Here is a 26,679-nt window from a genome sequence, read left to right as displayed (position 1 = left end):
AAGTCAGCTGGGGTCATAGGATCCCAGCAAGATAAGCATCCAATTTACTCTTGAAGGTGTTCAGTGTAGGTGCTTGAACCACCTCCGCTGGCAGATAGGCATGCCTAGTCTGGGATATTCTCCGTGGGTTGGTGACTGTTCTTTCTTTCTAATTTCAACATGGTTTTCACAAAAAGGTGACACTAATCTCACTGAAATATGTCTTAGAATACAGACGTGCCCACAGAAGATCAAATTCTGATCTTCAGGTGAATAAAATTACTAATCAGAGTGCTCCATACAATTGGTAATGTTGAAAATACAGAAAAGTCAATTAGATAGCAGGACATAAATAAAGTAAAGCAGACAAAGCCAAAACCTATACTAAGGTACCTCTATAAAAGCAGTCCTCAGCTAAATACAGAGCAGGTTATTTGGGGAACTTTTAACAAGTAGCCACTGGATATAGATGCATATATCAATGGGTGAATGGCCACATAAAGCAGATGGTATAAGATTGTCACAGGATCAAGGAGATGTCCTGTGACTAATGGAGGGTTAAGGAGCTGCCAATCACCAGAGGCAGCTCAGGTGCTGGTTGCTGCAGCAACCGGATAGGTCAGGTGACCAGAAGCGGGCAGGGCCGGGCCCTTATAAACTGCCCAGGCCTGTGCCAGAGAGCAGTGCCCTTGTGGCAGGAGCAGGTGCTTTGTAGCTGAGCTGAGCAGCCTGCGCTGCCGGTTGTAGCCTTACCGCGCTGACTGGCTGTGATGATGCTAGAGATGAGAACACCCTAAAGGAAGGTAGGGTTACAAGCCCTAGAGGGGCTTGGAGTTTATGTTATGAGCAAGGAGGCTCGGTGTTGTTTATGTTGTAGCCAGGTGGCTTGGGTTTCAGTTATAGTTATCCCGGAGGACCGGGTGAGGGGAGGCCTCATGGGGATTTCCCCGGCAGCTTGGGGGTTCCCGGTGCCCAGTAGGGGCACAGTGCCACAGCGGGCACAGCATAAGGAGTGCCGGAAAGGCGCTCACCGTGTGGGGTTGTAGCCCCAGCCATGAGAGGCGCAGCACAGGCCCCAGAGTGGGGCAGGTTCTGATTATTAGGAACCCAGTGGGGTCGGAGAGGCCAGGTGAGGCTCCGGCCGCCTGAGCCCAATCTGGAATTCACCAGTATTCGGACATTAGAGTGACTAGCAAAGGGTTTGGAAGACGGCCCAGGTGGCATGATAGCCTCGGGGTTTGGAGACTGGCATCGGGGCGTGGTGAGCCCCAGGGGCACCAGGGAGCGGACGAACTTGGGGTTGCCAGAGAGGGGCACCAGGGTGGGACGAGCCCAGGGGGTGCCAGTGAGGGCCGGTCGGAGGACCAGGACAGGATAAACCTCCAGGAACAACTGCGAGGCTTGGGGTGTGCTAAAGTGGAGGTTTTGGAGGCATGCATAGCCCTTAAGGCAAGGAGTGCACAGAGGTACCCCACACGGAGTAGGGGCAGGGACATTCACACCGTTCACCGGGGGAATAAAGGCAGCCTCCCATACAAACCTATTTATCATCAAAGTCATGGCGGGCGAGGATCCGAGGGTGCTAAGTCCACCTTGCGTGATGGCAGGGGGCCCTAGGGAGTACACGGCTGCTCCTGGGCCCCACTCCCTCACAAAGATACAAGAACAAAAAGAGGTAACTTCAAGCATAGGACTTTAAGGAGGTATGGTTTATAACAGAGATTATAAAGCAAAGGAGGTGTGGTTTATAATAGAGATTGTAAAGCAAAGAAAATTCTATAGTAACTGTATCCAAGATCCTGGATGGTGCAAAGCTAAAGCTACTATATTCATTGTTGAATATGAATGCCAAAGAAAGATGTATACTCTCCTCCTACCCCCCTCATCTCACTCCTGTGCATAGACTCTAACGCTGTGGGTATCCTAAGCAAGAGGTGCAAGAGTTAATAGGAGCTTCAGGTGCTTGGCAATGCTCACATTCTCATAAAGAGTTGCCTTAAAATGCTTTTGCAGTTAAATCACTGAATAATGGCATAAGACTAAATTCAGTGCTGTGTACTTTTCCCCTAAATAAAGTGCTGGTAGGATTGGCTTCATGCCTGTGAAGCTGAGTGGTATAAATAAGGGAAATAGATGCCAAGCCTTACAGTTCTACAAAGTTTTCAATTCTGAATTTCATAATTATGAGCCTATTTGCTCTCCAGGTTAGTGGAAATCAGGAATGCCATAGAAATACAGCATTTGGCTTCTGGCTGAGTCCCTCCTGCCAGCCAGTTCTTGAAGGACTATCAATACAGGGCTGTCTTCCACTCTTCTTTTGGCTTTGCCAGGTGAAAGAAGAATACTGCTATTGCAGTTTTAAAAAGTTAAACCTTGTCTCATTATTTCTTTGTGTATGCACTATCTTCTTGTCTGTCCACCTGTTGTCGTTTGTCTCAGATTTAGGTTACAAACTCTTTGGTGTTGAGGCTGTCTTTATCTTGCGTGTGCATGCATGAATGCACACGCCATCTCCCACAATGGGTTGTTGGTTAATGAAGTGGGTTCCTAGGTGCTCTGACAATACAAATAAACACTAACACCTAGAGCCATGTGAAAAGCATATACCTATTTGGAAAAAATCTTCAAACCCAAAAGACAATTCTCATGAAATTTTAAAATATCCTTTCGGTGGGGGGAGGGGGAGATGGGACTTATTTCTGTCTTCTATTTTTTAAAGTTATTTCAAGTGGGAATAAGCTGAGGGGATGAAGGACATAAAAGGAGATATTTTTCCCAAAGAGTATGAAATGGAAACTTTTGTTAAAGAACAAAAGGGTTTGGTGAATGTTTTTGTAGTGGTTGAAAAGCTATTTTTCATCAATAATAGGTTTTTATTAAAAAGATTTTGACCAACACTATTAAAAGTGATTATTCCCTGGAATTTGAGGACAGAAATTAATCCTTGCTAGTGTGGCTGAGGGAAGGAAACCATTATTGCAGAACAAAACTTGGGAAACCATGTCTATAAAAATCCTTTATTTTTCTGTTGTGTAGATCCTGTTTATCATCATACTGATGAATTTGTCTGGAATGTTACATAAGCCTCTTGTAGGGTTGAGAGGGTTTGACACTCTTGGTTAAGTCGATTTCCTTTGCCAAGCTGTGATTCAATGGGTCTTTGTCACACTTGTTGCCCCTTGACTCTACTGAACATAAGGTAATACCTTTGACTTCCAGATCAGTTAGTTATTATAAAACAGGCTTTCATCCCTATCATCAGATGATACCACCACAAATTCATTTGTATGATTGATTCTTTTTCCCATAAAATAAAAATGAGGGATATGATTCTCCTCTAATTTTACACCAGGTCTGTACCATTGAAGAACCATTAACTGTAATGAAATCATTTTTTATTGCTCCTGTGTGATGAAAAGAACAATGAGACCCATTGTGTGTAGGGGAAGGTGGGATTATTAAATCTGTAGATCAAGTTGCAACTTGAATGGCTCAAGACAGGTTATGCTTTCACAAAAGCATCAGTGACAGAAATTCTTTAATTGCTAGAAATTAGTCAAACCAAATTCTCATTCATATTAGTGTGTTCAGAGCCATCTAAATGCTATGGGTTTAAACTGTGATTCCAGTTTGGCCCACTGTAGAAAGAAACTTAGAACACAAATCTGATTTGCTTTTTCACCTGTTTAACTGAGGGTGAGAATATTTTCTGCTCAGCTCTAAGAGTGAATACTATCTGTTTTATTTCACCATTTCCTGTATTTCTACCATATTGAAACTGTTTAATCCATCAGGTAAAAATTGCTGCTCTTTACATAGCAAGCTTTGGCACTGAGAAACTTAATATGGAACATGATAGCCTCCTAGTTATTAACATGATGGTTTCTTCCAGTATTTTACTCCTGCTTATAAATACATTTTTGTTACAACATAATAGTGCATTCATGGTCACGACTGTATACAGGTAGGAGTTGTTCACTTTTCTCAAACGTTTGGAAGAAACACAAACAAAAACCATATGTTTCAAATATTTCACCAAATACCTTTTCCATTTATGTGCATGTGTTGCAGCAGTTTGAACCTGGGGCTGCTCCAAAAGTCTACACTTATCCTTATGTTTTATGGCAGGCTTTTTTCTTTCTATATATATTTATAACTGTGCTTTGTACTTGAACTTACTTTATTTTGTGGGGGGGTTGCCAATATTAAACCCCTAATCCTTTTCCATCATTATCATCATTCCAGGAGCCACTACATTTCCAGCTTCTAAATAGACCAATGTGCCTTTTCTTGGGGCAGTCTGTAGTGAGGTACTATTTATTTGAACTGCTAATACACTCATTTTGGCAGCTTGAGGTCAAATGCTACATGCCCTCTGCTTGCTGAACTCCCATTGGCTTCAGTGGGAATTCTAGTTGAAGAAGGTCCTCAATGGCCCTGTGATACTTGAAACCCTTTGGCTGAAAAAGGGGGCTCCTTTAGAATATCCTCCATTTAAGAATCCTGGTGGCTCAACATGCCAAAGTATGCTTCATGCTGTCATTCCTCTTGTTAACACCAGAGATAAGCTCAAACCCAAAGTTTGGATCAGCCCTCTTCCTTCCCCTGCTCACATCCCTGGCCTTTTGAAAGTCCTAGAATTCTGAACCTAAATGCAGATGTGAGTGTTGTGAATGGGCCAAATCCCTAACTCAAATCCTTGCATTTTAGGGATTTTCCAGATTCAGGTCCAAATCTAAGCCCTTCTGTAGTTTTCATCTTCTGCCCCTTCTTGCCCCTCTCCAGTATATTTATAGCAAGATTAGAAATGAATCTTCTATCTTTACTGATATGTTGGACAATTTCAACTGATTTATTTTAGGGCTGCTCACAAGGGTTTTCTCTGTGTTTTAGGATCTGTTTTTTAATAAAAAGAAAATTGAAATGGTTCTTTTGGAATAGCAAAAAACCCACAGAAAGAACCAGGTAGACATGCAATGTAGATTTTGCAAACAGCTCTACAAGGGAAAAATACATAACCCTATAGAAGGAGGCTCAGATGTGTTTGGGGGGGGGGGTTTGTTCCTATTTTGTTTTTGGTTTTTTTTAGTCGCAAGTTATTTATATCTTAGTGCAAACTGTGTTCAACTCAGTTTGGTAGTTTACAGAAATCATAGGCCCTGTAATTCACATAGTTACAAACAGTATTATCAGGCCCCAGCGTCTAAGTCCTTATTTGTCAAATATCTCTGAAGTCATCAGATTTACTTTAAAAATCACAGGTATTTTAATAAGTAAATAAAAAAGGGTATTTATTTATTTGCTTTCTGGTTTTCAAGCTCCCTCCCCCTGCAATAACAAGGGATAGAATCTTAATTTTTTTCTTAAAGTGAAAGCTGAGGTTCTTATATTCACATGTCTCCAAGAGCTGGGTCTTTCAGGAAAATACCAGATATCACAGCACTGGTTACAGTGGCAGTATAGCACAGGAATCTACATGGAGCTCATTGCAAGGATGCCACATTTTATTTTATCTTAAATGTATACAATGCCATAGGTGTGTTGCAAAATGTTGCGGTTCATTTCTCGGGAGGCGAAGAACTCTCAGACACACACTATTAGCAGAACAAAAGGTGTATTTGCAAATAGGGTCAGAGCAGAGACAGAGAATCTCAGATTACTCTGCCCCCGAGGAAAACTCTCAGCTGGCTTTTATCCCTTTTTCTCCTGGGCACGTGTGCAGAAACAGGAACTCTTACAACTTATTTCCGGTTCATACAAACATACATGTGATTACGTCACGTCATCCGTCGCATGTGCATTATAATTAACTACTTAAGTATGCGGGGCAGATAGGCATATATGCATCAGCTAATTACGCACGCTCAGAAAGCTCTCTAGGTCACCAAGAGTTGAAATCCCCCCCTCTTTCGAGGACACAGTCAGCTGAATTACAGCTTCTGTAATTTGCATGTCAATTGTCAGGGGGAGAAGAAAAGAGAGTGATTTAGTATAGGAGAAGAGAGAGTAAATTGGCCAAGAGGGGGGGGATGTCCTTGGTGGTGTTTCCCCTTATCAGGTACGAGATACAAACTGTGCAGTTCTAACACCACTCTATTCATTATGCGTTTCTAATAATATTTCTAGCAGGTGTGCATTGCACTTCACAAAATAACAGGAAAAATTCACTTGCTTTCAACAGAATGGGTAGGTCCTGCAAAACTAGCATGAGTGGTTGTATTCACTTAGATAGGACTGCTCAGGGAAAACTACAACAGAGAGCTGCCAAAGTCCACTAGTGAGGTTGGGAGTTGGGAACGATGCATTCTACTACTCACTGCTCCATCCCAGGGTTCCTATACAATTTCTAACAAGCCAATTAGTACCTCTGTACCTTATGAAGAAAAATAGTATTTCCCTGCTTCACAGACCAATTATAAGGTTAAATACAGTAAGAAGGGGCCATATATTAAAATAGTGCCACATAAGTTCTTCAAGGTAGATAACAAATATTCCCTAAAATTGGCTCGGAAACAAGAACACAGCAATTCAATGGCAAAGGAGGAGGATATGGCAGAGGAGGAGAATATCAAAGATATTAAAATAATGTGCATGTCTGAATGGTTACAAAATTAATTATTTTTGGTAAATACACTCTATTGAGTCATCTAAAATATGGGCAACATGCTTACAAGCTGATGGCTAGAATTTCCACTGGGTAATGAATGGAAGGAAGAGGAGGGAGAAGGGACAGCTTGGTGTGCTGGCATGATCATTGTCAGAAGGAGAGCTAGACAGCTGTCTGCCATCAAGATGCTGAACTGCGTTAGCTAGCTCACAGACTGGCACTCAGACTGACCTAAAAGTATCTGCTCATTTTTTACAATCTAACCAGAAGAAAGATTGTGCTGTCTACAATACTGGGATATTAAGGGTATCTAGATAAGGAGGAATGGTGTCCATACAGTGGAAGCTAATTGAGAATAAGTCTGAGAATCTGTTTATGCCACAGTATCTTTATGGAAATTGATTGTCTTCTGTACCTGAGATTCCCACCAAAAGAAAAAGGAAAAAAAAAAAAAAGTTTTGCGTTTTTGTTGTTGTTGTTGTTGCAGTTTCCCTGTTTTGATGTTGTGACTCAGATTTAAAGCATGCCAGCTCAAGATATTTGGCTGAGTCACTAAGCTACCACACCCTATTAGTGGAAAAATATTAATGTAGTATTATATAGTATAGTGAAAAGCACAATGCAGGATTTATAAATGGTTTCTAAGATTCCTTTTGGTTTAGTAAATCCTTCTGCTAGTAGCAGTTGAGGGAGTATTGCTTCAGGAAAAGGGACACCTTACATATCTATTCTAAGATACACAATGCAAATATTCCCTTCCCAGAAGCCAACTCTTTGTTGTGCCATTAACTCCCTTAACCATAATCCTGAGGAACTGCTCCTATTTTATATAACAACAGATTTAAGTTCGTTGCTGGGTAAGCTCAGAAAATTCCAGATTGGTGGATTTATGATAAAGGTTGCTCCAGCCTCATGAATTCATTCAATACAATTTAAGCCTCAAGAAGAGAGACTGTTCATTTCCTTCCTTCCAAAATAAATTAAGAAGAAGCTGATTGTTCTTCTCCAGGTTTGGAGTGTGATATGGCAGATGATTTAAACATACATACTTAAAATCTGTTTCAGCTCTTGAAATCCCCTGATAATTTATGTAGTTTTACTGTCACATTTTAACGTTTTAAAAAAACAATTTCTCTTGTCTTGCTGTTTAAAAAATTGCCTAAGATCTTGATTTTGAAAAATGGTTTGTTTGGGTAAAATCTTATGCCCATATAGAGTCCACGGCTGAGCATGAAAGTCTGCTTGTGTGTATTGTAGAATCAGGGCTACAGTATCTAGGAATCTTAAACTGTTTAGAAGTCCTCCACTGCAGGGGTGCTCAACCCCTGACCTGTCGAGCCATACCATATGGCTAGCAGCCGTCCCCATGGATCTGAAATTTTGGCAGTAGGGGAGCCACTCCCCTGTTGCCAAATTTCCAGACTGGTATTCAGCTCCTGAAGCTTGATAGCATGCTAAATTAGCATGCGAAGGTGACTTAGGGCCTGATCTGGGCAGACAGGGACCAGCTGGAGGCAATGCAGGGCCTGAGCCTGCAGTGGGAGACCCAGGAAAATGGCATGGGACCACAGGAGGCAGTGCAGGGCCCTGATCTGGGGACACAGGACTGAGGGAGTTGGCACACAGCCCTGATCTATGAGTGCAGGGCTGGTGGACGCAGCACAGGGCCCAGATCAGTACCTGGGACAATCCTGGTGTGTGGAGGCTGATCTGGCTCTTGCAGTGGTCCCTTGCCAGTCATCCAGCTTGCAGCACCACTACTTTAATAGGCTTCCTTGCTTCTGTTGCAAAAGCCACCGACACCTAAGAGAAGTAGCTTGTGTACACCACCCTGTAGTATATGTTAATATGTAATTACTAAACAGTTATTTGGAGCCTAACCATGCTTGTGTGGTTGGTTTCCTTGTATTGTTAAATATCTGCGGACGGCAAAGGCAGAGTGCTTTAATTGAATATACAGAGAAAATGATAAAACTTACTGTCCAAAAGTGAGCAAGCTGACAGCAGAAAAATAGCCTTTTCCTTCTCATTTCCCTTGTTTCTGTAATCTTAGATGCTACTTTTAACCAGGCAAGGTAAACTGATTTTCAGACACCAGTGTTATTTTCCAATATTCACTTTATTTATTTCCACTTCAAAGCTCCTTTGAATCTTGTTAATAAAAAGATATCTTAGTTTATGATATCAGGAAGAATATTTAAAATTTATCTTTGACTTCTTATCATTTCTGGTTGGTTCAGTTTTTGGACAGTGAATCTAGTCAGGTTCACTGTTGTGTTTTATTATTGTCAGTTGCTAATCAGATTTACTTTCTCATCTTGTATGTTAGCAAGATTGTGAATTGTTTGGGTAAAAATACTGAAGGGTAGAAGTTATTCCTTTAAAAAATAAATAGTTTCCATTTAAATCTTCTAAAAAAAATTATAGAAACGTTTCTGTTTACTTCAGACTTTCTGCAAGCTTATTTTTATGCCTGAATGGGTTTGACAGGATTCCTTTAAGATTCTGGGACTGATTTCTCCACATCATAAAGAAACTTCATATTAATTCCCAACCATTTTGGGCTTAGTTCTAACTCTTTGTTTTCAGTGATGCCCACTTATACAGGTAGGCCTATATTGGCAGGTAGTAAGTATTATGCACCAGTCTAACAGCTAGTTTTATCATAGAAGCAAAGGAGTTAATTGAATTGGAGACTGAACCTTTCCTTCCTACTGAGAGGTGGTTTCTACAGCGAAATGTATGGAAGTTTCTACTGTTCTTGGCTTTTTGCATTCTCAGGGGAAAATTCACTTCTGACTTGTGCATGCCTTAAATCTTTAGGAAAAGGTCTATGTAGGATTTGAGTCACAGGTAGGCCTTTTTCACTGGGGTCAACTTGACCTTGACTGAAAAGGTTTGCAGTTCCACAGCTGTCAACCCAGTACCTTTTGCAGCCATTAACTATAAGTACACACACGCACATGCAATCCACAACCAATCCTGTCAAAAACTCCTTAAGCATCGGCTTCCTTCCACTTTTCAGTGTTAGGAAAGAATCCAGCATCATAGAAACCAATTCAAACTAATCAGAGGTGAACTAAGAATAACTGTTAACCAAAAAATTAAATTGAAATAAAAAATATTGGTTATTGCAGGCCTAATGGTAAAAAAGGGAGGTTCAACCTCTGAGAAGAGTTGGGTGGCTTTTGAGTGAAAACTGTAACTTATTCTCTCCAGGGCGATCAAATCCAAAGTTTTAGTTTACTCTTTCCTCCTATAAAGCATATTGATGTTAACAGATTTCTCCTGCCTGGGCTTGTGTTTTTTAAATTAAGCATTGTTAAGTCTGCCCAGCTTGCAGCAATGCTTCAGACAGTCCTGACATCCTCCTTTGCTTCTGCTTTCGCTTCACATAATCTACTATAGATGTGCAGTGCTGCAAACCAGCACTTCTCACAAACACATGCAGACTGGCCTAATTTAAACACCGGGAAGAGGGCAAAGGCATGCAGCTAATGACCAATACAGATACCCGACGGGGTCACTTTTTCTGTGCTTGTGAATGGAATGTTCTGTAGTTGTAATTTGGGACCTAATCCCACTTCTACTGAACTCAGTGAGAGTATTGTTGAGGTTGGAGCTACATGCTAGACTGTACTAAGATCTTTTTGGTTAATAAAGAGTGAAATTCTAGTCCTGCTGCTGTCAGAGGAAACATTACTATTGGCTTTAGTTGGGCAGATTTCAGCTGCTACCATGTTTGGCACAGAGTGTAACATGCAGCTGGCAGCATTCACTTTGGCCTACATAAGGGATGTCAAACTCACCCTGGGCCTCAGGCCAGATCTGGACCGTGTAGGCTTCTCCCAAGCCTGTCCCTGGGTCCAGTCATGAAGGTCCACATTCAAGCAGTGGTACAGGTCAGGGGTTGGGTGGTAGAGCTGGTTGGGGAACTGGGCAGCAGCAGGCAAGCAAGAGCTGTATCTGCATAGCCCTTACACACCCCATGCTGTTGATCAGGGTCCAGGAACCCCAAATTCTGTGACAGGTCATACTACGCTAAATTCTGGTAGGCTGCCTGATTACTGGTGGGCCAGTTGAAACAGTTCCATGGGCTGGATCCAGCCCGTGGGCCATATATTTGACATCCCTGACCTGCATGAACCCCTGAAATTTCAGTGATTTTTCTTTTTGTGCAGTAGGTAGAATTTCTTGTGTTTGTTCTTTTTTTGTATACCACTAGTCTAGTCAGGGCTTATGACATAAAGAAAAAGTAATATACAGCTGAAGTGGCTGCAGTTTGCATATCTGACCTCAATACATTTTTTAGACTATATGACATTGGCTTGCCTTCCCATTACTAGCATCTATGTAACAAAGAAACACTGCTTGTCCAAAGGGACCTGTAAGCAAGCCAAGTAAACACCAAGAGATAGACCAAAACCAGAATCTGGAATAGGAATGCCTCCAAGCATTTAAGAAACTCAGCTCCAAATTTGAATTTGTGTCTTGGGGCACATCTCAGCACAGCTAATCCACTTTCATTTTGTGCCATCTATTTCTAGCCTTAAATCCTCATAATGATTTGTTTCTGTTCAAGCATAAAAGGAGAGCAAAAGAATCCCTAAAGCAGGGGTGGGAACAATATGACCCGCAGGCTAGATTCAACCTGCCAACTGCTTGGATCCGGCCCGTGGGCAGGCACCCACCAATTGATTTTATCCAGTCTGTGGCTGCCTCTGCAGTGCTCTGCATAGGGCTGAGGCCCACCCATTCCTACCTGGGGCAGCCCATGCCATCCTCCCATCCATGCCTGCTGCAGACCTGGTCCCAGCCAGCAGGCACAGCTTCCTAGGAGGCCTGCTTCCCATGCAACTGCTGCCACCTGGGTACTGCTCAGCTTCCCCTGCCTCCAGAAGCTCCTCCTCTTGACCTGTGGCACTGCTCTAGGCTGCAGGCAATGCGGGGAAGCCATGGGGATGTGTCCCACCCACCTGCCTGGTACAATGAGCAGCCACAGCAAGGTGGCCAGGAGCTTGAGTTGGAGCTAGAGCCGTGCACACAGGCAGGAGCCACCCAGCTGTAATTTCCTCCCACCTGGCTGGGCGTGTGGTGTCCAGTGCGCATCCCCATGGCTTCCCTGCATTGCCTGCTGCCCAGACCAGCACAGCAGGGGCAGGAGCAAGAGAAGGAGGAGGAGAAGTTGCTGGAGGCGGGGAGAGTTCAGCAGTACCTAGGCAGCTGCAGCCCTGCCAGGAAGCTATGTGCACTGGCTGGGGCTGGAGCCAGTGGGTAAAGGCAGAAGCACAGCATGGACTGACCCAGGTGAGAGAGGGCCAGGCTTGGCATCATGCAGAGCTCTGCAGGGGCAGCTGTGGGTCAGATGGGGGAGGGTGCAGACTACACCTGCACTGTGCCACCAGAAGGAGCTGTACATGCCCTTTGCCCTCCTTTCCCCCTTCCCCTTACTAATCCCCATTCGGCCCCTGGTACCTAGTGCATGTGCAGGCCTTTCTCCTCACACAAATGCACCCCCCCCCCAATACACACTCCCACACCCTCCTCCCCCATACAATGTACAAGAGTGAGATTTTATTTTGAACTATTATGTAATCACCTCTATATACACTACTCAAAAGAACATCAGGACACAAATTATTTTTTGAAATAAAATTAAAATATAGTAGGTGTTTGTTTTTTAGTGTGTAATTTTTTAATTTTTTTTTAAATCTATAATTTATTAAAATGATATATTCTGAAAGATCTTAGTTGTGGGGCCCGTGACAGCTCACCAAAACTCATTAAGTGGCACTGCAGCTGAAATAATTGCCCACACCTTTACTAAAGGAACTAAACTCTAGGTAGCAGAAATTGGAAGGTATTGAGCTCCATTACAGTATACAAAACTTAATGGTTTTGCTTTGCAGAAGTTTGAGCGGACTGTGGATTTGATTAATGTGTTTCCACGCATTTGATGACTGTTTTGCGTTCTGGGTTCCAGTGCAGGTAGACTACTCAAACACAATTTCACCAGCGGCATCTGCAGGCAGCCTGCAATTGCCGCTTGCTGCCGCCGACATTGCTGGCAGCATCGGCAGGCTGTCACCGACTGCCAGTTGGTGCTCGCCACTGACCCACTGCCTGTGGGAGCTCCCCACTTACTGCTGCCATGCCCCCGCCACCGACAGTACTGCCATGGCCTGGTGGATCTCACCATGCCCCCTCAACCTTTGGGGGCACGCGACGTTCGTGCTGCCAGGTCATTAGGCTGCACATGTGCAGGTTCCGGTTGTATTAGATTAGGTAAGTTCCTGGTCTGCCATGCCTTGAAAAACAAAATGAAACAAAACAAAGCAAATAACATTTACCTTTCCAAGGCTGAACTTTAAGAGTGATTAAATCCAGAATAGTTCTGTACTGGTACCTGATTTTCAAATGTAACTGCTGGTCAATGAAAAATTGTGGAGAAGTGGGGAGGGAAGAGAGGAATGGTTTCAGTCTGTATAAGGATTTTTCAAAAAGGCATGTCTGTCTCTAATCCTGTACAATCCGTGCTGCCAAGAATAAAATAGTGTGGTTCCTAAGAATTAAAGTAGTGTTATAGTCATCTCTGGATAGAGCTCGCCACTTTAGATCACCTCCTCTTACTTAATGCAGTAAGCTCAGATCCTCTGTTTGATCATGATAGCATTCCTTGTTAACATTCCTTGAATATGTGGCCTAGAGGAATCCTATTTCTAGCCATGTCGTTGACTCCATGTCAGCTTTAGTGGATTACTTGATCCAGACGCATGTGATTTGCCCAGGGCCACATAAGGAGTCAGTGGCAGAATGTAGAATAAAATGCATTTGTCCAAGGTGACTGGTTAGGGCTAAACTGTCAAAAGCATTTACATATGTAGGGACCTACTTCAATTGCAGTGAGACAGGAATTTTTGTGGCCCACTCACAGTGCACAGAGCCAATTTTGTCAGGCTTTTGTGGCAGCCCTAACCCTTGGTGCTGATTGACAGAGCAGTACCATAGCAATGAAGTTTGGTGCCCAGGGCAAAGCCTGCAGCAGCAGCTTGCCCAGGACTGTACACAGCAGTGGGAGCCACCCTTCCCCCATCCCTGCAACCCCCACAAATGAGCTGCTCAAGGCTCCGTCCCACACCCCACCCTGGCCGGACAGTGCCTGTTGGCACCCCTTCACTTCAGCACCTGGGACAGTCAACCCACTGCCCTCCCCCCCCACTTGCTACCGCACTGACAGAGAGGCCCTTTGCACTGGTGGAGATGCCATGAGGGTAGGAGGGACAATGGGGTGGCTGCTATCTTGATTGCTGGCTGCCCTTCATGGCACTCTGCCCCTGTAACCTCCCTCCTGTCTGTTAGTCTTTGTGCCACCATGCCCGCTGGTTCCTTCCCCTGCATTTTATTTTTACTGAGGGGTTTCTTTGTTGATTTTTGCAGACAATTCTGAATTACTCAGTTTGACCGACTTTGTGGAAACCATGAATTAAGTAGGAGCCTATACATATATTAGGTAGATCCTTTGTTGAGTGACCAGTTTCAGGTGACTAATATCCAGATTCTAATGGTACTCAGTACTTGGAGCTTCCTTTGGCTCCATCCAGAGTTCTAAATGGAAATCTCAACCTGAATGTCTAGAATTCAGTACCCAAAAATGAACTCACCAGAAAGAAGAGGTCACTTTTGAAAATGCTACATGCACAATTTTATAAAATAAAAAACATTAAGGTTGCAATGCTAAATATTCAAAACTTAGAAAATGCCTTAATTGAGTTTGTCTATGCAACTGTAATTCAACAACTGTGGGCATATGAATTATGATACTGTCACGTCTTATTTCCTGCACACTGTTCAAACTCTGCTCTGGAGACAGGACTATTGATTTCCTGATGGGCTATTCTGTGGCACTCTTCATTCTAGTATTTAAGAAAATATTCTTGCATTTTATTTTCACAATTACCCTGTAATTTTAAGTGGTAGAATCTCCATTTTGCATGAAAAATGAAAGTAAAGAGTAATTGAGGTCAGAAGTATCCTCTGGTTTTGAGTAATCATCAATTTGCAGTAAGGGGATGTAGGGACAGAATGGTTTAAGAGGTTCAGTATCTATCCAGAGTACTGAGTTGGAGCCTCACTCTAGACAGTCCCTAGTTCAGTCGGTTATGACTGGACAACCAGTCATCAGGCTAGGGAACTGAAGAAGGCCAGTTAAATTGTTAGGCACATCACTTCCTTGTGTGCTGTATGCTACAGCCCTTGATATGCCCTATGCTAGCCAGGTAAGCCACCCACCCTCAAAACAGTTTGGAATTGGAGGTGCTAAGGCCCCATCTACACATTACACTTTAGACATGTTTAAGTAGTTAAATGATTAGGTAGTTAATCACACCTTAGGTAGTCACAAAGCCACACATTCAATCAATTAGTGGCTTGATAAAAAGAGGAATAAGCTACAAAGTTATTCCACCAAATATGTGTAATAAATTTATAGCTGCTTTCTATCATGCCATTAATTAAATCTGTGGCCAGGGGCTGCTCTGGCTGGGAGCCCATGTGCATCCCCAAGCCAGGGAGCTTCTAAGTGCTGCTTCATGGATTCTGTGGCTGGGACCCCCTTCAGCCATGGAAGCTTGCTTCTTGCTGGTTCAGAAAGAGACCAGGACTGGGCTCCCCCTACACCAGCAATAAGGCATAATGGGATCTAGCATGTGATCCTCCAATTGTGCCTCCTGGCATGCATGTGTGGCATGGCAAGAGACATGATTGTGTGGATTGCACATTAGATTGCATTGCACCTTTACGTATAGATGCAGAGGGGCCCTCAAGGCCTGATTATCTTAGAATACCTAGCTCTATGTATCATATGGTATGTTCAAAGCCCAGCTTCCCTTGATTTTCGTTGTACCCAGGAGTACAGGTTTTTTCATACCAGACCCCAGTGTCTCCAGTCAGCCTCCCTAAAAATGAGACTGAAAAATCAGAGACCACCTATGCAAAGTTTAGTATAGTATAGATTAGAAATGCATTAAAACTTAGCAGCAGACTTTAGAGAATTTTAATTCCCTAAGGCATCATTCAATTGCTTTAACCATGACATCACCCTATTCTTTCTGTAGGGCCCTGTCTCATTCACTATTCACTTTCCAACTTTTGCAACACATGAAGCAGCCTTCTTTACCATTTAACAGTGATTAACCTCCAGGTCATGTCCATTCTGTATATTAAATGAGGTGTAGGTCCTTTGAAAAAATAGCATTAAGATTGTACAAACTAACTTAATTATGATATTTCCTAACTTTTGAGTGTTGACTTCGCAAACTTAATAACTTGACATCTTTTTGTGTAATTTTAAACTGAAAAAACAGAAATGCCATCATGTGGCCTCAGACTGACACCTACCTAATTCATCTCTGGGACTGGAACCTTTAGCTGCCTGCATCCACAGGCATTTAACACTGGAGCTCATTGAGTAATTAATAGCAATAGCAGGCTTATGTAGACTGGCACTATTAGGGGAGAGAGACTTTGCCAGTGGGTTTCATAGATATTTGCTGACAAAAGAAGAATGGTGAAACTGAGAGTATAGGCATACAAACTAGTTTTGGTGAGGAAACTGGAAGCTTTACTGCATGTCAGATGCTCTAAAGTATTTGCCCATGTGCAAAGGCTCTGGGGTAGCCATGATGCACGGAGCAGTGCCAGTTGTGGTAGCACATTCAACCATCACTGCATTGGCAGCTATTTTTGCATCCACCCGCAAAGGCAGCACCCAGGGCGGTACCCCCAGTCATCCCTCAGTCACTCTGCTGCCCGTGTGCATGTTCCAATCTGTGGTGAAGGAAAGATAGCTCCCAGTAACTTATTCTTGCTTCATTGTGGAGCATGCTGTCATGAATAAGTTTTAATTTACCTCAGCATAAGTGTGTGTATATGGGCAGTTACTGCAGAGCCGCTGATGTGCAATGGAACCTCGCTGTCTTTTACTTCATAGTATCCTAATTGTGTAGCAATACCCTAAGGTATCTTGGGCTTCATTCCAGGCTTTGAAGTGGAACAAGCTGTGGTATGCACTGCCTCCCCCACTCACCCCAAGCTCAGCCACTTCTGACTTTTAGCCATGGTCTGTTCCAGTCCTTTGTTTTCTCCTTATCCCAATACCATTCTCCTCAGTCAGGGAGCCCTCTTTTTTGCATTCTACAAAATTCTTATCTCAATTCCAGTCCTCTTGTGGAGGAAGTCTCAGTTTGTTTCTCTGGACTGATCATGCCCCAAGTCTCCCTGGGGGACCAGTGTTCTCATGCAGCCACTACATCAGGGGTAAGCAAAATGGCCAATCTGGCCAGAAGCCGGATTTCATTTCCTAGCACCTCCCTGATGGCATGGCTGGGGCCAGTCTCCATGGAGACCCCAGCTGCAGCTGCATGGGAAAGCTCAAGGCTGGGGTTGTCATGGAAACCAGCCCCAACCATGCTGGCAGCGCACATGGCTAAGCAGGGCAGGGGGCTGCTCTGGAGCCACTGGGAACTTGCGGCTTTCTATGGAACCAGGGCAGAGCCACGACTTCCAGCCTGAATGCTCTGGGCAGGGGCATGCAAGCAGGGGATTGCAGCTGTGCCCCAGCTCCTTGCAGCGGTGACATCCTGCTCTGGAGCGGGGGCAGAGCCGCGATCCCCTGCCTGCATGCCCTTGTCCAGAGCATGCAGGCTACAGATCATGGCTCTGCCCTGGCTCCAGAGCAAGATTCCCATTTGCAAGTTCCTAGTGGAGACCAGCCCCAGCTGTGCTGGCAGCCATGGCAACCCCAGCCTGGAGCTTTTCAGGCAGCTGCAGCTGGGGTTGCCATGGAGAAATGGAGTCCACTGCCAACCGGACCCGGCCCATGGGCTGGACTTTACCCATCCCTGCACTACATGTTTTCCTCAGCTCCTCATTCCAAGTCTCTTTGCCCAGCCAGTCCTCATTCCCTATTCTCAGCTCCTCATTCAAGCTCTTTCCTCTGCTCTGGCTTCCTGTTGCCAGTCCAGTGCTTGGGGCTTCCAGTCTTTTTCCCAGATATTCCCTGATTCCTCATCAGATTTCTTTCTTTCATCACATCCTTTTCAGCCTCTAGGCCAACCCTCTCTTCCAGGCTACTTGTCCCAAGCTATTTTCTCCAATCCTCTTGCTACTTCTGTACTTCAGTTAGGAAACTCCCAGCTTCATCTTTTCTAGGCTTAGTGCTGGGGGTTAGTCAGTGAGGCATTGGAAAAAGAATCTCTGCTATCATTTCAGATATTTGCATCATCCTAGAGCTGAAATTGCAGGAAAAGTCCTGCATATTTGCTAACTAGTGCAAACAAAGTCTTTAGGGAATTGATGAGCACTGAGACATCTCTACTGAACATATGTGCACTGGTTCCCCTCCCCCAGAGTCTTGTAACTTGCTTCTAGCATGGGTAAAACAAAGCATTTGCCTTAAAGCTTCATTCCCAGAGAGAGCTGAGCAGTTTGGGCTGAAATTAGAGGAGAAGAAATCAGCCTAAAGCAGGATTCTGACGTGGAAAATGTCTGTCCAAATATCTGAACTTAAGTAATGACGTAAGTAGTTGAAGACATATTCTTACAATGTATAATGTAAGGAAACATTAAGAATAGGCATTGTTACTATGTTATAGTAGAGAGACAAGGATTTCTTAAGGACAGATCTTTTAATGGACTAGCTATGTAGTTGGGATAAAGTTAGACAAGCTTTCGAATGCAAGATACTCATCCTCAGGTCTGATGACAAGGAGCCAGGCACTCTAAGAAATCCATGCCTCTCACTATCACCCTAAGTCATCCTTGCCTCTCACAACTAAATAGTTGGTCCAATAAAAAATATTGCCTTATGAAATCCTTACCTCTTGCATAGTTTCTGGACCATCATGGTTGCAACATAACTCTTACACTACTGTATGCTATAGTAGGCATAGGCCAGGTACAGAAGTTACACTTATTGCATGGTAAGCTTGCAGAAAGCATTCTACCACCCTAATTTAAACAGATGGCCAGGGCATATAAAGTACTATAAAAATGGAAGATCCCGCTCTAAGATAACTGTGGGCAGATGTGGCATCAGACTTTAGTGCTGTAGGTAAGACCACTGTAATGAACATCTGTACCAGACCCCACCACAACTCATATTAGGTTGCATTCCGCCAGCAACCGGTGGGGCAGTCAGAATGGGGCAGCAGCTCACTCATCCTTCCTCCCAGGGCTATACTATAGTCTCAGCCAGAGCTCATCTCATTTGTCCAAGCTCTGGGCTGGCCCTACCTCTGGGCTCTCAGTGACCCGAAGTGACGCAGCCCCTGTTTCCAACCCCCCCCTCCCCCCCTTTTCCCCTCTGGCCAGCTATAAGCCACTGTTTGGTATTATAGCCCAGTGTGCAGATTCCATCTACCCCATCTGGGCATTTGTATAGATTGCAGCTTTTGAGTAAGTGCTGTGCTGACTGTGGACACCCCATTCACACAGGGTGCTGTCCAAGATATTCATCTTGTACAGTATTGTTTTGAAATGTCCATATCCACATCTTGGTCTGCTCAACTTGATTCATGCTTCTCTGTCAAGGTTGTGCCCAATGGGGGACTCATTTGGTGTTGATATAAAATGCTGCAGGAATAGATTTCAGACCATATTACTCTGAGCAATCATTTAATTTCCATTCATCCCCACCCCTTATCTAAATTTAGCGGAACACACAAGACCACAGTACCCAGCCTAGTGAGCTCTCCATGAGCCCAGAAACCTGGCAGCAGGGAGCAGTTAGGGTCTGTCTTTTTATGTCACTTGGTCTAATGCCCTAGAGTGCAGGGAATACGTGTGTGTGTACATTGTGCAGCTGCTTATGAGTCTCTGCGCACTGTTAAATACAGTGTCAAGCCTTTTAGTGTAACAACTTCTGGGCCCTACAGGAGCACAGTAATGTCCTATGGCAGGGGTTCCCAAAGAGTTTTTATGCCACAGCCCAGCAAACCATGCCCCAGCTGCCACAGCCAAGCGCAACCAGGATTTTCAACTGGAAGATGGGTAAGGATATCCCCCCGGATGGGGCGGGGGGCAAACCCTGAGCTGCTAGGGACCCTGCAAACGGAGCCTCTCTGCCTGGCTCCCAGGGGGCCACTGTTTGCTGGTCCACTAGTCCGCAATCACTTCCTGTCCAGCAGCTGACTATGCTGCAGGCTGGCAGCCAACCCACCACAGCCCAGGGATTGAGAACCTCTGTACTAGGGCAAATACCTTTGCAAGTACCATTGTAATGTATACCATTGCAAGTGCAGTGACTCTGAGTTCTCTGAAGTTGAGGGAACTGTCTAATATGATTCCTTGGTAGGCTGGCATAATCTCATGGGGAAGGATATGGTTACCTACTCTGATATTCAGTGTCTCTTGGTTTGACAGTTGTCCAGATGGAAGATTGATATTACTGACACATTGATGCTCCCCACTGACTTCATGCCTTTCAAACATGCTCTCCCCTGCTCCACCTCTGCAACCACCATGCCACTGGCCTGGAATGAAGCTGAAGTACTAGGTTCATTACCCTCTATTTAGAATCATAGAAAATGAGGGTTGCAAGGGATATCAGGAGGTCATCTAGTCCAATCCTCTGCTCAAAGCAGGACCGTCCCTAACTAGATCATCCCAGCCAGGGCTTTGTCAAGCTGGGCCTTACAAACCTCCAAGGATGGAGACTCTACCACCTTTCCAGGTAACCTGTTGCAGTGCTTCACCACCCTCCTAGTGAGAGTTTTTCCTAATATCCAATGTAAACCTCCCTTGCCGCAACTTGTGCCCATTGCTCCTTGTTCTGTCATCTGCCACCACCTGAGAACTGTTTAGCTCCATTGTCTTGGAAATGCCCTTCAGGTAATTGAAGACTGCTGTCAAATCCCCTGTCAGTCTTCTGTTCTGCAGACTAAAACCCAGTTCCCTCAGCCTCTTTTCATGTTGTTGGGGGCTCATTAGTCTGTGTTGCATTGAGTGGGACCATAAATATGGTTAATTGACAACTGACTACCCTATCCCTCAAGGTCACATTGCTTTCCTGAGAGGCTAGCACGTTGACATGGATCCACCTAATGCAAACCAGCACCCAAATACACCCCAAAAGACACTGAAAGCTTTTCTTGAGCCCCACAGCTGAGGTGCAACTAACGGTCACAACTGCGGGTTTTCTTGGGCATGCCTCTGGGTGCCATTTTCAGAACATCTACATATGAGCACTGCTGTGGGTAAGGCGCAACTGGAATTGGAAAAATTCCCCCTAGGGAATCCCCCCACCTACTCCTGCCTTCCTTCTCCTCCCAGAGAACAAAAGAAAGTTCACCCCTGCACCTGGACACTCGGGTTTCCCAACCCTCCTGACTCCCACAGTAGGGAGATGGACCCCAGGCATCCAGGTTTTCCCTACTGGGAGGCAGAATGCAGGCATTCCACAATGTGGTCAGTACTGAGTTGTAAGCAGCCACATGGCTTTTGGCCCTAGGCGGGGGAAGAAGTCTGGACAGGGGACTCGCCATAGGTCCCTCAGCATCGCCTTGGTCTGCAGACTCCCTATTTGTGCATGGGAGGCCCAGTTGTGATGTTGCATGGGAAGCCCATGATGCTGGATCTAGGATGGCTGACTGGATACATGCAGAGCACTGGAGATGTGTGTGTAGATAGCATTGGCAACATGAAGACCGAATGAGATCCTTGGTATGGGAGGTTAGCCATAGTTGGTGGCAATTGTAGATAACACATCTTACACTTCAGTCAGGTTTGCTATAAATCAGTGTTTCTCAACCCATGGGGTGCAACCCAGAAGTGGGTCACAAGGATATCTGAAAGGGTCATGAGCAAGTCCCAGAAAAATATGGGAAAGCATAAGTTTCCTCTTGCAGTCTGGCAACAGTTCAGCCCACAAGGAGCTGCTTGGCATAATTGGAAGCAGCAGGTGCATGCTGGCACTGGGGGAAGGTGACCAGGCACTGAGGCTGCATCAGGACAAGGGTGAAGGTCCCTGCCCATCCAGTGGGGGAAGAGGATAGGGGTGTCCTTCAGGAGTGGTGGGGAGCTGTGTGGCTGGGCTGGCAGTACTGGAGCCGGTACCTGTACTCACAGGGGTGGGGCACCCAGGAGATGCTGCTCAGAGGGCGGGTGGGACCAGGCTGCCATGACCAGCTGGGGGCCCCCTCTGGCAGGGCTAGGGGGAGAGATGGGGTTGTGGGTTGGGAATGAGAGGCACCAGCATGGCCCAGGGGGGCAGGGGACTATGGCTTGGGTGTGAGGGGCATCGGCAGGGCCAGGGGGCTGTGGGTGGGGATTGATGGGCACTGGCAGGGCTAGGCATCTGTGGCTTAAAAGTGGCGGCATTAGCAGGATCAGGGAGTTATGGGTCAGAGGTGAGGGGCACTGGCAGGGCCTGGGGGCACTAGGTTAGGACTGGCCATTGATGTTCATAAATGGGTCCTGGTACAGAAAAGGTTGAGAACTACAGCTATATTACTGCTAATTAAGCAAAACTAGACCTGGATTAGTAGTTACCTAAACTAAATCAAAGAAGCAGATCCCTCCATCAGCTTCAGTAGATCCTTTTCGAAGCAGATAGTCTGAATTGTTCTTCTTCAGGAAACAATTTTTCTTTTTCCATTATTTTACAAGCCAACACCTCTCCCAGGTGTATTGAAGTACGTAACTGGCTACTGCCATCCAGGTACAATAAGCAACCACAAAATGGTTAGAAAGTGGAGCAGGTTAGGAATTTTATGAAAGGCCAGTTATGGAAAATGAATCTTTCCCCATAAATGGGCCAGTTTCGCTAAAGCATTCATTATATTTAGGATGCAATTTCATAGTACAAAATAGAGAACTTGGAGAGTACAGGAACCCAGAGGTTAAAACATGCACCTGGGCTATCCCAGGTGAATTCTTGCACTGCACCAGAGACTCTCTGTTTCCACAGCCCAGGCAAATGTCCTAACAACAGGGTTGTTTATGCAAAATTTTGACAGGTCTCTATTTAATCCCAATGTAGAAAGGGAAAGATTTCAATCTCAAAAAATTTTGCAAAATGGGAAACAATTTCTCACCCAGCTTTGTAAGAAAACTTAAAACTATTTGTCAGTTTTGGAGTGAGGAGGGGAACTCCTTAGATTTGTATAAATGGTATAAAAAGGATTTGCAAACCACCTCCCTTTAAATAATACAGGAGATTGTTTAAGGAATATATCCTTTCTCTCTGGAAGAGGTCTGTTTGTCATGATTTCTGCCTTTTATGGCATATGTTATATATATTGATATGAATTAAGTTTCCATCCTAAATGGAACTATGCACAGTCAGGAGAGCTACTGTACTAGCCATAACTGCAAAGAGCTCATGGCAAGTACAGCAGTAGTCCTCACTGAGTACAGTTAGGTAAAGGCAGAGCACTACAGTCATCTTTGCCATTCTGCCTCTCTCCTCCTCCTTCGCTGTCTCTCTTTTTCCTTCTCTTTCTTTCACTGTTATACTTTCCCTGGACCTCTTGCCTTTGTTATTCTGCATGTCTGATTAGCAAGAGCCTGATTGGCTGGCTGCCTGCTTGGGGAGAGATTCCATTCAGCTTACCCCCCACCCACCCCTTGGTCAGGAAATGTGAGCAGAGCTGATGGAAGCTGATAGGCAGGGCTGAAGTGTTAGCACCAGTACTGGATGTGACAGCCGGCAGAGGAGCACTTAGCAGCTTATACAGTGTCCGATTCAGATTCCGGCAAGGATCCAAGCATGGAATGCTGCCGTTGGGCAACTGCTGGCACTCTGTTCCCGCTCCTGGCTTCCCTGCTTCTGGTAAATGCCGTTTCTTTTACTTAAATACTTAACTGTTGCAGTTGACTTTGTTTTAAATCTTTCAAACTCCAGGTAGAAAGAGATGACTTTGAACCACTTCCACAAGTTTCAGCCTCTTTAATGTAACTTGGGCTCTGAGTCTTGTTAGCATAGGTTGCTGCAGGTAGAACCCAAAGGTTGGCATTGATTTATGCAAACTTGGGGAGTGATATAATGTGACTGGTAATATGAATGCTTGGAATTTGGTTAACAGCCCTTTTTCCCCCTTGAAGTGAAACTGTAACACATTGTAGTGCTCATGGAATTTTATGTACTAGGTGCTGGGGAGGGTGTTCGTCCTTTTTTCTTTTTTTTTGTAAATCAAAGGAATTTTTTTTTTTTTCCCTGTGCACATGCAGAGAAACCAGGTACAACATGTATTGGAACTTCGCCAGCAGCCAACTCAGATTATCTCTGATAATTACTGTAAATCATTAGAGAGATAAACCAATACTAACTTTTAGAAGTTAAATATTATGCTATGTGATCTCAGAGGCACTTTAGAGATATAAAGCTGGTCCTTGTTGTTTATCATTCCTTATTTATTTTTATTGTAAGTGACTCTCAATCACACTGATAAGACGCTCTACAGCTGAACCCCACAGCTGGGCTCTTTAATTGAAAATGGTGTGATACTATTTCCTTAGGATGCAAAAGTTCATAGGGCAATGAGCAATATTCTCCAAATACCTGATCTCAGTCTGGAGAGAGAGAGAGCGTCATTTAGACTTAGGTTCAAAACTGATTTAAGAAGTCACAGACTCTGAGCATTCTGGACCAGATTTTCACATGAAAATCATGACTCATACTTAATTTAATGAGTATGGACTGCACATTTTCTGCCCAAAACTCTACAGTGAAAATATGAATAATAGAATGCATACTTCTAATAGCAAAGTGTTCTTGGCATGCACATAAATTGAGTCTCTTCAGAAAATTTGTTTCACTAATTTGAATGGAGTCGGAGCAAGAAATCTTGTAAAATTTTACACCAAAGAGCATATCTTATTCACGTAATAACTGCAAGATCATTATTATATTCCAAAGATCAGAATTTCTTTACATACTATAGGATTTGGCCCCATCTTAAAATCAGACCCTCACTACTTGTAGTTATTTCACTCCACTGCTTGTGAATTATGTACTCAGTCCCTAATTCATGAAAATAAATAGTGCATTCTGCTGCCAACCATTATGCATTATATTTCATACTATAACAGTTTGTTTGCATGATTTTTTTTTTTGCTAGAGATTTTTAAAATAAAACCCTTTGTGCCTTAAGAATTGTGATGTGAAAAAAGCTCAACTTTCTTTTTCAGAATCTTGGACATTCTTTTCTCTCTCCCTTACTTGATTACAGTGGGGGATTTGACTGAGTAAAGACGGCAGGAATTTAAATTTTGATTTGGACTTATATAAAGGAGAAGCACTGAGATACATATTCAACATACATGTTGATGTCAGAGCCTGCCATCGAATCTATATTTATATGGTGCCTGCTGCAGAATCTGTTGAAATCAGTGGAAAGACCCATGCTGACCTTAGTAGGTTTGGGGTCAGGCCCATAAACACTGGACTGGATGCTGTTCTTGTTTAAAACTCACCAACCCCATTAAATATTGAGTTATAAAGCTGAAATTATATTCAGAGTTTGAACCTGTAAGTACAAAGTACTGGCTCAGTCCTGCAAATGTAACAGTAGAAGCATTCCCTGCTCTGGTGAGTACTGTAGTCCTGTTGACCAGGTTAAGGATAGTATAGTAAGCACTCAGCCCACCAGCAAGACTTCGTATTGGTCTCCATAGTGATATATCACACGCTGTTGTGTATACCATGTGCGTACAAACTGCCACATAGAAAGAACAGCATGCTGAAGGCTAGACTTGGCCTTCTGCATAAGTGTACCAGCAAGAAGGTAAGCAAAGCCCAGACGTGTTCTCATCCCTTGCCTTACTGTAATAAAAGGCTGAAACAATTGACATCCAGCATTGGTTTTACCTCTCTACCTGTTTGAAAGGATGTAGCTGTGAGTAATGATGAATGTACTCTATCTGGGCACCTCAGGCTTTGCTGGGACAAAATCTCACTGAAAAGCTCTGTGGTTGATTTTTCCTGTGGCGGGGGGGGTTGCGAATTTACCTTGTAAATTGCTCTAGAGTATCACCCCAATATTCACCTATACTTGGGAACATAAATCCCAGCAATATCTCTAAGTTAAGTGCATAAGCACATGTGAAAATCTGGTCCAGAATGCTCAGAGTCTGTGACTTGTTAAATCAGTTTTGAACCTAAGTCTAAATAACATTCTCTCTCTCGCTCTCTTTCTCTCTCCAGACTGAGATCAGGTTTTTGGAGAATATTGCTCATTGCCCTATGAACTTTTGTATCCTAAGGAAATAGTAACACACTACTTTTAAAAGAAACAAAAGAAAGCAGGCATTCTATTCCAAAGACTTCCCTATTTCATTAAAAACTAAAAAGCAACCCAAGCAAACCACAGTTGTCTAACTCAACGAGAATGTGGCTGAAACCATGACCAGTCATTGACATGTGTGTTCATCCAAACTTGAAGTCAAACCACTTCTTGTCAAAAAGGCATTTAATCAAATTTGCATTTGCTGTTTTCCTGTTTTCAGTGGTCTGTAGCTCCTTTGCCTGCTATTGTGGTAGTTGCGAGAGTAACACTAGGAATTATAATAAAGTACATGTGGTTTTTTTTTTCTGCAGCATTTCTTTTTTTCTCTGCTCTAATTTATACATGGAAACTAGTCAAACACAATAGTCTATTCCTTTCAGGCTCTCTGGCACTCTACTCTTCTATTATCTAAGTGGATCTGTCTTGGATGAGCATAAACATAATTAGCTTGTAGAACAAATGTTAAATTCCTTGTTTACATCTAAATGTAAGAAGGTTAACTCTTCCATTTCCTTTCATGTATAGATCTGTTTGTCTGTCACTTTGTCTGACCATCTGTTTCTACATTTATAGCTGTATAGGGATGGATTTTCCAATGAGAGCTCCAAAATTACACACGTGCATTCTCCATGTGGCTTAATTTGCATGTGCAAAGTGGCCTTCAGTCGTGCCATCTGGGTAGATGTGCACTGGTTGCATGTACAAGTTCAAGATTTATTTGTTTAAAAAAAAAAAAAAAAAGGGGGGGGGGGTGCATGTTCAACATTTTGCACAGTTTTGGCATCTGACTTGAAAATCTGGCTAGCACTG

The 26,679-nt window shown here is 43.9% G+C and overlaps 1 protein-coding gene across 9 annotated transcripts in view; it reads left to right on the top strand.

The window, feature by feature from the left end:
• ADAMTSL1 (ADAMTS like 1) overlaps nt 1-26,679 on the top strand; it is a 639,880-nt gene that overhangs the window by 300,326 nt on the left and 312,875 nt on the right. For 4 of the 9 annotated variants that reach the window (XR_002104654.1, XM_019554882.1, XM_019554881.1 and 1 more), the window contains exon 1: nt 23,206-23,414. The exons of 1 other annotated variant lie outside the window; for it this stretch is intronic. Coding sequence is in view for 6 of the 8 variants with exons in the window: in XM_019554882.1 (XP_019410427.1) it covers nt 23,352-23,414 (63 nt within the window). In the remaining 2 variants the exon portion in view is untranslated. Of the gene's footprint in view, nt 1-23,205; nt 23,415-24,772; nt 25,173-26,679 lie in introns of those variants that run through there. 4 more of the 9 variants (XM_019554874.1, XM_019554873.1, XM_019554875.1 and 1 more) reach the window with 3 other exon arrangements.

The sequence above is a fragment of the Crocodylus porosus genome, unplaced genomic scaffold (genome assembly GCF_001723895.1).
Source record: "Crocodylus porosus isolate Cpor-Errol unplaced genomic scaffold, CroPor_comp1, whole genome shotgun sequence".
NCBI lineage: Eukaryota > Metazoa > Chordata > Crocodylia > Crocodylidae > Crocodylus > Crocodylus porosus.
The sequence above is the reverse complement of the archived record's forward strand: the minus strand, read 5'-3'. Positions and strand labels throughout refer to the sequence as shown.